Source organism: Cuculus canorus, chromosome 1 (assembly GCF_017976375.1).
Source record: "Cuculus canorus isolate bCucCan1 chromosome 1, bCucCan1.pri, whole genome shotgun sequence".
Taxonomy (NCBI): Eukaryota; Metazoa; Chordata; class Aves; order Cuculiformes; family Cuculidae; genus Cuculus; species Cuculus canorus.
This window is the reverse complement of record NC_071401.1, coordinates 86744204-86758460: the sequence shown is the minus strand read 5'-3', so window position 1 is coordinate 86758460 and position 14257 is coordinate 86744204. Positions and strand designations below refer to the sequence as shown.

Sequence of the window (14257 nt, the reverse complement as noted above, 5' to 3'; positions counted from 1 at the left end):
TGGCTACTCTGTGAATATTGTGTTAGTGGACTGCGTAAAATTATGGTGTCCAGCTACTTAGCTGAGGAAAAACAATTAATGGCCAAGATTTAAGCATCAAGCTTTCTAAAATGCTTTTAATTTTAAGTTTCTAAGTACTTGGAAGGAATTAGAAGTTTGAGAGAATCAATTTATACTGAAGAACTGAGGAGAAACAATTGACTTGTACGCCAATAGCATAGACAAAAGTTAATGTCATGTTTCCCTTGCCCAAATTCACTGTCCCATAAATGCATATGGAAGAAGCTGTTGATATTTCTTGCCTCCTAAAGCAAATTTTTGCTGCATGTGGTGGAAAGCAGAGATAAGAAGCAACTTTTTTTTTTTTTTCTCCTACCACTCCACCAAAAAATCTAGAACCACCTCAAAAATAATGTTTAAAAATACCAGAATAATTCAGGCATGTGCTAAGATCTTTTACTAATAATAGGAAGGCTCCGTTTTCCAAAGGAATGAAGTTGAAACTGAGAAAGGAAAACTACTTGGAAATGTATAATAAAGGTCTTGAAAGTATTTCTTAGGCATATCTCTAGTCCTAAGACTAGGATCAGTGTAAAACAGAGTGAAAAAAAAAATGCCATAAATGGGAGAAAGGATTACAAGGCAACATTTTAATTTTCATGATATTCTGGGAAAAACAGGTCAGTTGTGTAGCATAGAAAAATCTGCAAATTATTGTGTTCACAGTAGGTTTTCAAAAAGCAAACAGGTTAGAGTTACTTAACACTTAATTTAAACATGTTTATAATATTAATGTTTTCTTAATTATGTGCAAAGATACCTTTCTTTGCTCTTTAGTGAATAACTTTGTACATGTTTCTAATGTTTCTGAGGAAAGTTTATTTGACTTAACATAATTATGGATATAATGTTAATATTCAGAATTGAAAGAGATTTTACGCCTTTTGAAGAAAAAGGCATGTTAAAATAGGGTAGTTGCTCCATCTAGTGTTTTCTTCATTTAACAACTGTTAACATAATCTTTTTAAAAGAGAGTAGCCTTCATTTTTTGAAAATTATTATATTTGGGGTTCTAATGCTCCATTACTTAGAAAAGTTAGGATTTTTCTAGAAAAACATATGAAAGTAAAATCTATGACTTATTAATAATGGCTTTTTTTCATAGCTATTGTTTCAAATAGCCCATTGCTGTCCAAGGAATCATATTAGTCAGAACTAACAGCTGTTTGCTTAGCACTTTTACAGCAACTCACCTGGGCTGTTTGACCCTTTTCTTCTTAGAAAAATGCAGCTTTCGCTCTTGTATTGTTATCTAACACTACTTAGCATTACTTCTAGTTAGTAAAGCCGTGTCTTCAGTTTTCCTGGTGATCATTGTTTTCAGTGTTGTAGCCATGCAGCCAGTGCCAGAGGAAAGCATAAGGTGACTAAATCACAGCAGGATGTTTTTTTGTTGTTTACAGGAGGAATAACTTACAAGCATTTTCATTTATAGTCTAAGAAGTATGAGTATGTTGAGGTCTGTAAACAGGGACACTTTATAACTTGTTAGTGCTTATTATTTTTAACCCTTTATCCAATACACAAGGTGAGAAATGGCATGGTGACAAATACCCTGAGAATATATATTCTTCACATTTAGTGTCTGAAATCACCTCTTATGTAATAGGAGTGGTAGTGTTGATACTCACTGGAAGGCATGATAACTGGGTTTAAAACTGCTTTGCATTTCTAGCCTCTGGCTATTTCCTGAAGGCAAATGGTGGTAATGAGCATACTTTACAACAGTCTCTAGATTTTCATCTGCCTTAGCCATAAGAGGTTTTCTTACATAGGATAAATGTGGTGGGTTTATCAGAATTTCTGCAAATCCAAGTCAGGAATTACTGCTTCCTAATTACTATGAATTAGCTCCAGTTGCAGAGTTATTGCTCAGGCAGGGGAAGGTATGGTTTATAATCATAACTTATCAATGGTAAGATTGATGAATTAAGAAGAAATATGAGGCTAATAAGGTGATACTAGTGAAGTTTCTGAAGAATGCTTACCCTTGGGATTGATCAAGTATTTTCTTTGATGCCTTGGTAGGCATTAGAGAGATGTGCTGGTCATAATGTTGATAAGGATAAAAGTGAACAGACTCACAAGTGTCATTTAGAATGAAAATAAAATTATTAGACTGAGATAAAAAAAACAGGAAGGGAAAAATATTTTTAAGAACAAATAAGGTGTTGAATTAGGAGACAGAAGCAAGACTATTTATCAACTGACAGTTGATCAGCTACAAATATTGAGGAGGAAGACACATAGCAGGGAATTAGTTCACCACATAAGAAGTCAGCCAGTTGGAATCATGTACTGCAAAATTGTTCTTTGACATGGTCTAGGCAACAACAAGCTACAAGCTGGGGATGACTGCTGGTGAGCTGGGCATGTCAGACCAGCCATGGGAATGGAGTAATTCAGTAATGTGGTTCTTGGATCAGAGTTGTTTCATTCCTTGCAAGATCAGTGTGTAGGTAAATAATCTTACTTGTGCCCGGGATACACCATGGTAACATGCCCAGTATGGCTTTGTTTGAAGAGGGAAGGAAAAAACAAATGAGCAAAGGAAATTGTGAGGCATTTTCTATTTGTGGAAAGAATGAAATCCTGAAATGACTGTCTAGCAGAAAGGCAGTAGCAATTTCAAGATGAACTTAATTCAATTTACATAAAAGATAATATACTGTGACAGCATGACAGCAGGTTACTTCATGACACGTGATCCTATATGAACTTGTGATCCTGTATGAACTTGAAGAACTTTCAAGTTGTTTGTATAAGTATGTGGAAGGTCTGTGTATGCACATTACTTCACTGTCATCATCTTCCTGTGGCAATAAGAAAAAACAAAATTATGAGTTTAAAATATACTATTGTCTTTTGCCAGATGTTGTAAGCTGTAATAACAGTAGATCTTTATAAGGTATATTGCACATAGGGATTCTTTATAGTTGGACAGCTCTTTGATTATTAATAATAAAAATTGCATCTGTTTTTATCATGAAATATAAACAAAATAACACTTGCTATTACTTACTGGTTTTTCACCAGAAGATGTTTGATTAGATATGGGGGTTGTAGGACTTGAGCATCGCACTCTGCTGAGTATTTGGAGTAGAAATTCCATGCACAGAAAGAGAAAAACAAAATGCAACTAAATTGTGAAATGCTTTAAAGGTGAGGTTTATCATGTATTTAATACAGCAAAGGAGGGGAAAGCTAGAACAAAGAATCTTTTTTGAACAGGTACATGTGGCAGTATCAGCAAGAGAGTTCTGAGTGGGAAGGTGAAGCGGACATATGGCTTAGTATAATCCAGAAAATCAATTTGTGAGGGGCTTCCATGAAAATTTAGTGGCATGGATTGAAAATGTCAAGATGGTTTCTCAGACATGCTCTGAAGGAAAAAAAGAGTCTGTGTTTAAACTCCACTGACATGTGCTGGCCTGTGGAGAGAGAACAGTGAGAACAGTAAAAGGCAGTATCACTCTTGTGGAACAGCAGAAGGAAAAACTGGAAAACCAAACTACAAGTACTGCATAAAGACTAAATCCTCATTGCAGATTGAATTTCTAGATGGGGAGCCAGCTGATGTGCATGTTAAAGTAAGGTAATTATTTATAATAATTGTCTGAAGTGGTTTAGTTTTAGTATCTTCTGCGGATTTATTTTAATGAAGTCTACATGCACTCAACTTTATTTGGTCAGAAAGATACTATTGCATTACTTTTTATGTCAAAAGTATTGTTGCACTTGGGGCATTTAAAGACTGCATTGATCCCCTAATATCAATCTAGAGTTAATACAGTTTGTAACTGCAGCTGTGCTCAGAAACAAAACATCTAATCATCACAGCAGAATGATTAAATGCTCTATTCTACTTGTATTTCCTGGTTTAATACAAGCTGAACGTAAGAGAATATTTTATTTTCAAGGCAATAGATGAATGTCTTATATTAAGAATATTTATGTGCTGCAAAAAGCCACTTAAAATTAACTTTAATATCTTCTAATCCTTCTCTGCCCCCTCTTTATAGCTTGGGGGTGGGGGGGTGGGGCAGGAGGCTTTGCTTGTGGAATTATATTTAGCTCCAGAAGAAACTGCAAGTGACAGTGCAATCTGTTATCTGAGATCGGCTCTGTCAAGGCTCTGTCTGCTGTGGCTAATATGTACCACTATCTGAAGAATCTCTGAGCCCTGGGATGTGTCCTGATTATTTTGTTGTACTATTAAAACTGTCCCAAATTCTTCCATTCCTATTCCAGGAAGGATGCTGCAGAGACAAGGGTTACGTGGTTTTGGTTAAGAAACAATCACTGCTAAACTGTCGGTTTCCATCAGGCTAATAGCAGGGTTTTCTTCAGAAAGTTGGTCTTTTTGCTTTTAGTTACTTGCAACTTGAGAATGGATTGAACACCAGAAGTAATACAGCTTTACCTGCAGCCAAGGGATTTTAGTACTGAGGGAGCGGTAAACTTGTCTTCATTGTTATCAGATGTTTAATGTTCTGTGATCATTAAATATATAATTATACACAGTACAGAGGATTACATTATATTTCAAGAAGTCCAATAAAATAAAGCAGAGGTAGTTTGCTCTTAAATGACAGCATAGTTAAATATCAAGGATTAGAACCTGGTATGAGCACAGAGATCCCCTAACCATCTGGGAATTATCTTCCATCTCTGAATGTGTAATTCTCTATAAAATGAAGATTGCTTCACAATCATATTTTTTCACCTTTAATGAATTTTCAAATAATATTATTGGGAATCACTTTATCAAAATTATTCCTAAGAGTTTATTATTTGAATATAGATGTTTTACTAGGATTAAGGCAGTGTCTGATTTTTCTTTCTTCTGCTTTCATTATTTATTAGTCAATCTTTCACACTGTATTAAATGAAGTCACAAAGATTATAGTGAAGAAGGAAAAAATGAAAGGCATAATTATTAGATCAAACATGGAACTGTTTAATGTATTCAATTTTTGTTTCTGTATATATGTATTTCTGTAGCACCTGATATTACTTTACATCCTTGTATTTAACCTCATGTATATATGGAGTATATTTCTATAAAACAGTTCCTCAAAAATATAAGTGTCATTCAAGTTCTTGTTTTTAGAAGCCTTTCAATTGTATGTAAATGGTACAACCTGTATTTACAAAGCAAACTGAGAGATACAGCTAATTATTTTGTTTCTATGTCTTTCTGTTCTACTGCTTTCATTGTATTGCAAAAGGAAAATCAGTTACAAACTAGATGTAAATATTAGAACATACAGTGCAATAAACAAATGCAACGAAGAATACAGTGTGGCACAACTGAAAAAAAATATGGTACACATCAGCAATTTAAATATCTGCATATTGTAACCTTCATTTTGAGATACTACCTTCTGTATAGGTAACAAAAACTACAATCGCTTTTAAAGGAGTTAATAAAAGAATCCAAATTTTAATGAAGAGGACTGTACAGTAGAACTAAGCTAAAAGTATATACAGTGAGTTGAGGATCTTGATTTGCAGTTTCTAAAGTTTTAGGTGTAGGAAAATTGTAATTTAATGTTGATTAGTCATTAAAATTCTACAATAAATGCCAGCCAATTGGAAGAAACTCCTAACGGTCAAATTTCCTTCTCAATTCCTTCATAATATTGTCCAGACAAGCTGGGGCAGAAATCTTGCATGCATGAAGGCTGCCTTTGGTCAGCCAGATAGACATTACATCCTCAGCTGAGCCAACTGGATTTGCGGTACACTTTCTTCACTGTGAGAGCCACTTGTTTCATGTCTTCCAAAAAGATCAGCTTGAAAAATTAGAATCCTTATTGTGAAAATTGTTCTATCTGCTCAGCTGTCAAATCAGGGTCTTAAAAATGAAAAAGTATTTCTGTGTTTCCAAATTTTAGAGTGAATAGCTTTATGAACTATCTAGTGAAATATGAGGAGTTTAAAGCTGTCTTTTGCTGAGAAAAATTGTTGTTTATTCACTTGTTTAAACAACCAGTTAAACATGTTTACTGTCATCTTATTTTCAGAAACGTTGTGGAAATATGATGTCTTATTGCATTTCTCTGTCTCTTAGGTTTGACTCAGATACAACAGAGCTCCATAGCTGGATGACCCGCTCAGAAGCAGTGCTTCAGAGTCCCGAGTTTGCAATATATCGAAAAGAAGGCAATCTGTCAGATCTCAGAGAAAGAGTCAATGTAGGAGAAATACTCATATATGTGTCTTTTAGTTTGTATTGTCTTGTCAAAGTGCTTTCAAAGTCCGAGTTTAAATAAGTTCAACTGTGAATTGACAAGCATTAATTGTCTGTATATACAACGTAAATTTAGAAGTGCTCACTGTTTCTGTGAATTCAAGATTTTGCTACCAAAATTGCTACGCAGCCTGTCTGAGTAGAGAGATGTTTATTTATATATACTAATATTTAATTAAGGTATTCTAGACTCGGGAAAGTTTTTAGTAAAGTTGAAACAAAGACTATAAATTACTTCTTAAATATGAACAATCATTCTATAGTAACAGCTTAATTTGACATTTTATATGCGTAAATTGAAGGATGTGAAAAGTGTTGCCTTTGATTGCATGCTATAAAAATTCTATAGCTAATTCTTTTTACAATGCTGTAAAATATACATGAAAATAACCCACCTTTACATTTTTGGGTTTTTTTTTCATGGAATCATAGAATCATTTGAGTTGGAAGAGACCTTTAAAGGTCATCTAGTCCAACCTGCCATGCAATTTTACTCTATTTTAGTACTATGCCTGAATCAAAAAAGGTTCTTTTCTACTTTTGGTAATATGAATGATTCTGCGCTGCTTAAGGAGTAGCTGTGTTTGTACAGAAGTTTCACACACTTTGAATTTAGCCCTTGAAAACTATAAAATACTACAAATCTTCTTCCATTTTTATTTATTTAAGGTAGATTAAAAATGCCGTTTTTTTCTAAGATAAGGGAGAATTCTTTTTATAATTAGCTCTTGTAGTGTCATAGTATATAATGAAACTTCGTTAAAATATATGGTGACACCTACCCCTAGCACACAAACTGGTGGAACAAAGTTACTGTATCAAAGTTAGTTTTGTGGCTGTTTGTTCCACACTGTCTGCTTGCCCATCATAAATCAGCTATGATGAGATTGATTGTATCAGCTCTGATACTAAATTTTGTGAGTGTAAATACATATTTTAAAATTTCATGTTAAATCATAGTTTTCTTGCAATAATTTTAATTTTTTAATGTTGTCATAATATTATTGCTGGTAAGTATCTATTAGAATGTAGTATCCTAAAGTTAGTTCATGGCAACACTTCCTGTTATGTAAAATATACATATATATATAAACGTTTGCGAAATGGATCAAATTTACAGAGAGGGTTTGATGGGTTCAAATGCTTCCATAAAGCGTTAACGAGATTAATCTAAATAGATATACATTTAATTTTCTGAGTGCTTCAATTTTCATTGTAGGTAAAATGAAAAAAAATAGAAAAAGGAAATGCTCCTGTCTCCTCTTCATGTATTCCCACTTTAAGGAACATTACAATTTCAAAGATGGCAAATTAGCTTGTCTTGGTCTATGTATTATGCTGACACCTGCACTGTCAGGTTTCCCTAACTAATATGCTAATATACCTCATATTGTCAGTTTCTAAGTTGTTATAAAAGCATTAAAGGATCCAGGAACCATGGTTCACCTTCCTCCTTCTTTCCTTTCTTTGCTTCCGAGGAGGTGGTGATTGCTGCAAGTAAAGGGGGTGGAGGTAGGTGAACCATAGACCCTCCTCTGGTCCCAGCAAGAGTTCCCAGCAGCTCTTGCCTTACCTTGCCTTTATCGGTGCTCAGGAAGAACATTGGGTCTGGAAGGCCACTGCTTGGGACACTTGTTCAGATCTCATTTAGGTTGTTGACAACATATATAATATTGGAGGAAGATGAAGGGAGGGAAAAGAGATGTGAATTTAACCAGTACATGGGCATTGTATGTTTGAATTCAAGACAATGCAGATAACAGGAGATATTTCAGATGTTTCTTTGATCTCCTTGGAGATCTAATAACTGGATGGTTGTGAAACCAATTTCCAGACTCTTTACAGAGAAGTAGTGCAGAAAAAGCATCTGCTTTGTATGAAGAGGAATCTGAGATGAGCCAGTAACTCTAAATTGAAGGAAGATAAATGAACGTATGTCCTATTTTTAAAGATCATGACTAGTCTTTATTTCATACAGTGTCACTGTTTTTTAAAATGAACATTTTATTGAGAAGATCAAGGTATGTGTAGAAAGTTTCTAGATGTTTTAAGGGAGAAAACATTCTGATTACGTGTATTAATTTAATAGAAAGAACTCTGAAAGATGGCACTTGACAAGTACTGCATGGATTCTGTGTTGAATGGTTGTCAGTTAATGGAATTCTTTGTACAAACTTATCAAAAAAAAAAAAAAAAAAAACAAACAGTTTTTTAAAATGCTAGGTTTTAAAGCTTGTCCTGACCTGACTGTTTTTTCGTCTGGTCTCCATCTCCATCTATAAAATTAGTAGCCAAAGCAGGATATACTGCCCAGTTCATTGATTTGAGCAGTTTTGTTGTTGCTTGTTAACACTTTTTGTTTCTAATGCCCTCAAAATGACTCTCAAGTCAATGGGAAATAAAATAGTGAAGGGTTTAAATATATTATAATCTCTAGTAAAGTTCTAGAAGATGTATTAAAAAAGATGAAATGCCAAAAAGGAAAACGTGTGTTAGTGGTAACTGAAGAAGATTGTATTGTACTAACATACATAGCCATATTCCAGTGTGTTGCTTATGTGTGCATGCATTCAAGCATGCACGTGTGCATGCGGAGGTCCCATTTTGCCCTCATGGGCTGTCATTTAGTGTAGCACGGAATGCTTGGCTGATGTCAGACCTACTATTTATAGCCTGCCATGGTAGGTGCTAATAGGGCCTTTTCCTAATTACTTTCTTTCTGCTGTTCTTTTGAGGAGGGGTTACTAGTTGGATGATTTTTATTTTTTTTCTTGTGGCAGCTTGCCACATTTTCCTTGGATGAGGGTCACTTTCATATAATATGGTGGAAGAGCACCTACTCTATGAAGGAGGGACATAGACTTTGGGAACAACAGACACAAGGAAAGCTCTTTTGCCATCATTGATGACTCATCAAGTTCAAAAGCCTGCTCCCATCCCCACTTGGAGACCTGAGGGAGACGGAGCCAAGAGCAGGCTGTATGAATTACACTGACTTTGTTTGCTAAGCCAGCTGCTCTTCAGATACTGGCAGTAAATTAGCCTTTGGCAGACATATTACGTAGACTGAATATATTAGACATGCTCTCTAAGTCCATTCCTAGGTCTGGAGAGAAGCAAAAATATTTATAGCCTTCCCTGGTCCAAAAAATAAATGTTTACCTTACCTGACCAAAGAGACCGGATGCCATTATATAGAAGTTTCATTGTGGAATAGCTGTACCACTTCCTAAAAAATGAAGACATCCAAACATTATTGCCATAAACATCATTATGCTGCATCACGTTGTTAATATTTTGCAGTTAGCATGTATATTTTACTAAAAACAGACTAAATAATGGCTCAGGCCTTTTTTTGTTTTTCTTGAGGCATGACGAGCCTTCAGTATTACAGGTACCAATATATGAAGTTTCAGGTGCAAAAAAATAAAACTTTCTGTATAGAAAATCCTGCTTAGTTACAAGTCGGATTTGAGACTATACGTCAGTGAACTGGGAATAAAACTCCTTGAAAGAGGTTTTGGTTACTCAAGAAGCAGCAGCTAGGAATTCAGAATCATAGGTAAACATATAAGAAACAGATCTAAGGGTAAATGTCAGATATCCTAGACAATTAAATTTGTTCTCTTCGCATTCTCAAAAGCCCTATTCTTGTTTGTTCATTTTATTTTAGTGACCTTTTTCAGACATGCTTTGCTGGGCCTGGATATTTGAAAGCTGACTCACTGTCAGAGCCAGTGATGATAACGTTGCCATCTCCTGCCCTCAAGGCTAAATAGACAGAGTCACAGGAGGTCAGGGAGTACTGCTACGGTGCATCCTTTCATAGAGATCTAAAAGTAGGATGTTAACTTGATATGAATAACTTTCAAATTCCTTGAACTATCAGTGTTTTTTAGGCTATGAAGTCATTAACTGCCAACTGAAATCTCAGGGTGAAATAGAAAGCTCAGCATTGTGAAAACAGCCTCTTCACCTTCAGCTGACACTTAGCTAAAGATTAATTTTTAGTGTTATTCAATCAATTAAAGCTAGACTAGTATACATTTGCATTGACTGTTACAACATAGTCCTGAAGAGAATTAATCCTTGATTGGATGAAAGTCTGTAAGGGTAACTACTTTTTTCTCATATTGGTTATTTAAAAAAAAAAAAAAAAAAAAATCTTTTGTAGAAAAAAATGGAGGAAAAAAAGAGGAAAGTTATATATTTGAAAATATTTTTAAGTGACTACCACAGCTTTTCATCCAAAAAAAAGTGTTGATTACAATATGCAGAATCTAAGAGTTTCAGAACTTCACAAACCTCTTCAAACTTATCCCACCTGACTTGTGTAATGAATGAATCTGAGTCTATAACCTTATCTCTTTTGGTAAAGGAGTAAATGACCAAAACAAAGCCAAAGAGACAAATAAGAGTAGTTACAGGACTCATACTCTGTTTCTAGACACATTACATGTAATTGTGGCAATCCTTCTCTTGCGAGGCTTAAAAATCTAAGACACAGTTTGCAGGTTTTGGGAAAAAACAGCAGTGGGTACAAATGGCAAGACTATCTGATTTGTACTATGAAATAAGTTGGGCGAATTTTCTTCTTTCTCCCCAGATCAGGTAATTTGTCTTCATATGATGACCGAGAGGACAGTCTTTTCTCCTTTGGCTAGGATTGTGCTTTCTGTATGTAAGCGTATGTTTTCCCGTAGCCAGTGTTAGAACTTCATTTTTATAACAGGTGCTAGTCATACAAAAATTAATGAAGAAAAGTAATTGACAGAAACTTTCATATGTATTATAGGCTTTGCATATAGTGCTTATTTTCTGTAGGACTTGGAAACTTGAATCTTTCAGGACACAAGTGGACATTTATCCACTTTTTTCAGGACACAGTTCATTACTGGACACCAAAGTGTACACTGCCATAGGTTTCAATATTATATCTTTTTATATTTCAAAAAGCTAATTTTTGCTCTCTTTTTTTGGGGGGGAGGCAGGTGGGTTGATTCTTTCATGCTCACTACAGATGCACTCATAATATTTACACATCTGGCATTACAGAGACTAGAATTGTTTTCAGTATATTGTAGTGTTTTTATGATTCCTTTGTGCTCTCTGTATTTAGACTTGTTAATTATACTTGGGATTGTAGACAGAGTAGTATTAATTAGGATTCTATAAGAAATTTTGAAACTCTGCAGAGAATTATTAGACTTTTGTTAAAAATTTGGACAATATTTAAATTGTGCAGTGGAATGGTAGAAGACATTACTGACCTACAAAAACTATAAATAATTAATACAGTCATCTTTAATTTATTGGGATTAAAATTCATAACCTTTTGTTATAATCTAGGTATATATTAAAGATATGTTTATAAAATCCAAAATATTTCCATCTTTAATTCTTCTCTAAGCATCTTTTCATTATGTTTTATTTATACAAAGTTGTATTATTGAAAGCGTCACTTTGACATATTGTTAGAAAGCCTGCTGTATAATCTTTTATATATACACAAGTGAATGGCATTTATAAGTAGGTTGTGGAAATGTGTGAATTTAACTGAAAATCTCTCTTTAAAGCTCTGAGTGTCTCCTCACCTAGGAAAGTCTTCCAGGGAGCTGCTGCTTATTAAACTGGAGATGCTTTAAGCATCTGGCTTTAAAAGTTATTTTAAGAGAGTTTATTCAGAGGTTTTTATATTACTTCCACCCAAGCATAGCAATCTATTTGAAAAATAATGTTTACAGATGTAAGAATGTATAAGATTGTTCTACTCAATGTGTTCTTAGAGACCTGAGAAACGTACTTGAGGTTTTTTTCCAGTTGTAAGGAACATTTTCACCTCAAGAGTCAAGTCACACAGAATATACCTTTGTTATGGAAATAAACAAGGTGATCAGGAAGCCTAGTGAGGTCAGCTAGACTGAGAAGCTGAGGCCAGGGTTGTGGGTTATCTTCCCATACATGTCACGCAGAATTTGCAGCGGCATCTCCTTTTGTATGTGTGTGTGTACTACGATAAATTGAGGAACTCTGCTTTATGGGGTACTGTTTGTCAGGATATCTGGAAGGTATACACTCTGTTTTATTTTTGTTATTAAACTTGGCTGGGACCCTGTGCTTCTTCTTTGGGCTTCTGATTTAGAGCTTCTAAACTACACTTATATTATAGAACTAAATCAGTTTAAAAATCAGTGTAATAACTTCATGATGTTAATTATGAGACAATGTACAGGGCTGTCAGATCAAAAATTATTTTACCTTCCATCTGTATGACTACCAACCCAAAATGATATTAGAAACTTAGATTCCTACTATATCCTGAAACCTCAGCAGCCAGCCTTCACTTCCACTACCAGCTAGCCTGAATGCTACCTGAATATGACTGAGAAATTTTGAGTACAGAAAGGTGAATTGAAAATGTTAGATACAGTATATAACTAGAAGCCTGTGTTAATTCTGAAGTTAATTCTCGTTCTTATGTAGTAGCTCATATGTCGATGTCTGCTACATATGTTCATATATATGTAAGATATCTAATTTAATATATATTTTACATGGGTTTTTACCATCAAGAGTAAAGTAAGCAATCAAATGGTGTCTGAGTTCAAAACTGTAGTGTGTTATGAAGCACTATGATTTGGTTAGCATGCTCAATTCTTGCTGTTATCAGTGGAAGCCGCATGAGAAATGAGCAAATCTATTACTCAACAAGGAAATTTTTTTATTCAGAAATATTGGGCTTTGAATGGCTCTTAATTGAGGGTCTTTTATTTGTCTGTAAAATACTGACGTATAAATTTGTCATCTGATGTATATGATTCTGTGTTCTGATTCTCAGTTTACGTATTTGACTTTATAACTGACTCCCTTCCTGATGGTATCTGGTATTTGCTTTCATTGCAAACGAGGAGGCTGGCAGGGCAATATGACAGGTTAAATGGTCTCAAGAAATCAGAAGACATCCCTGAGATTAATTACTTTCTTCTCCAAAATCCCTCTGTTGAAATACTCACCTTTCCTGTCATGCTGTAGGCCATCCAGCGAGAAAAGCCTGAGAAGTACAGAAAACTGCAAGATGCCAGCAGATCAGCTGAGGCCCTGGTGGAACAGATGGTGAATGGTAATTATGTGGGAGTTGATTTAGATAATCTTCTTAGGGATTGTATAAATGTACAGGTTCATATTTATCATAAGAATTATATTAGCAAATACTTTCTAAATGGAACAGTAAAGTAATATTACCTTATATCTCTTTTATTATTTGTGAACGTTAAATCTGTTAATTGGAAAAGAGAAAAAAAAACTTATCTGTTTAATACCATGAAAAGAAATATGTGTAAAACGTGCTCACAGCAATGAACTCTGTTAACAATCTGTTCTGTGCAGTGACTTTAGTTGTAATCTTATTTTCTGAGTATGGTAAGCTTTTGAAGATACCTTAACTCATCTGAATTAGAAAGCTCTGAAGGCATTACTCTGAACAGTCTGAAAAAAGTGTACACACTTCTACAATGTTCTATATCATAGAAATATAAAATTTTGTTGGGTTTTGGAAGAGATTCTTGGCATTTGGCTTTTCAAAGAATAAATATCAAAGCTTATCCATCTCTTGAAAAAGAAAAGTAGTTATAAGGTTTTTTACTTTTATTATTGATTTTAGAAAAAAACAATGGTTCTTTTATGGCATTCTTTTGAACTTCTAGATATTTTTAAGGAAATAAAGCAAAAAACAAAGAAAGATAGATGGAAGTAAAATTGTAAGTCATGCCGTTGTCCCGGGTGTCTATATTTTGCATTAAATTTTTAAACTGAGGCCAACATTTGTCCTACTGATATCATTACCAGAAGTGCAGTTGTTGAAAGCACTGAGCTTCAGAGCACATATTTTATATTAAACTGTTATAATAAGGAACCAAGAATTCCATAGTTAAAAATGAACTG

At 34.4% G+C, this 14257-nt stretch overlaps 1 protein-coding gene across 10 annotated transcripts in view; it reads left to right on the top strand.

Moving 5' to 3' along the window:
- The window catches only part of DMD (dystrophin), a 1193355-nt gene that overhangs the window by 497803 nt on the left and 681295 nt on the right, over positions 1 to 14257 (top strand). For all 10 annotated transcript variants that reach the window (XM_054050408.1, XM_054050369.1, XM_054050393.1 and 7 more), the window contains 2 exons: positions 6137 to 6260; positions 13349 to 13436. In XM_054050408.1, coding sequence (XP_053906383.1) covers positions 6137 to 6260; positions 13349 to 13436 — 212 coding nt within the window. The remainder of the gene's footprint in view (positions 1 to 6136; positions 6261 to 13348; positions 13437 to 14257) is intronic.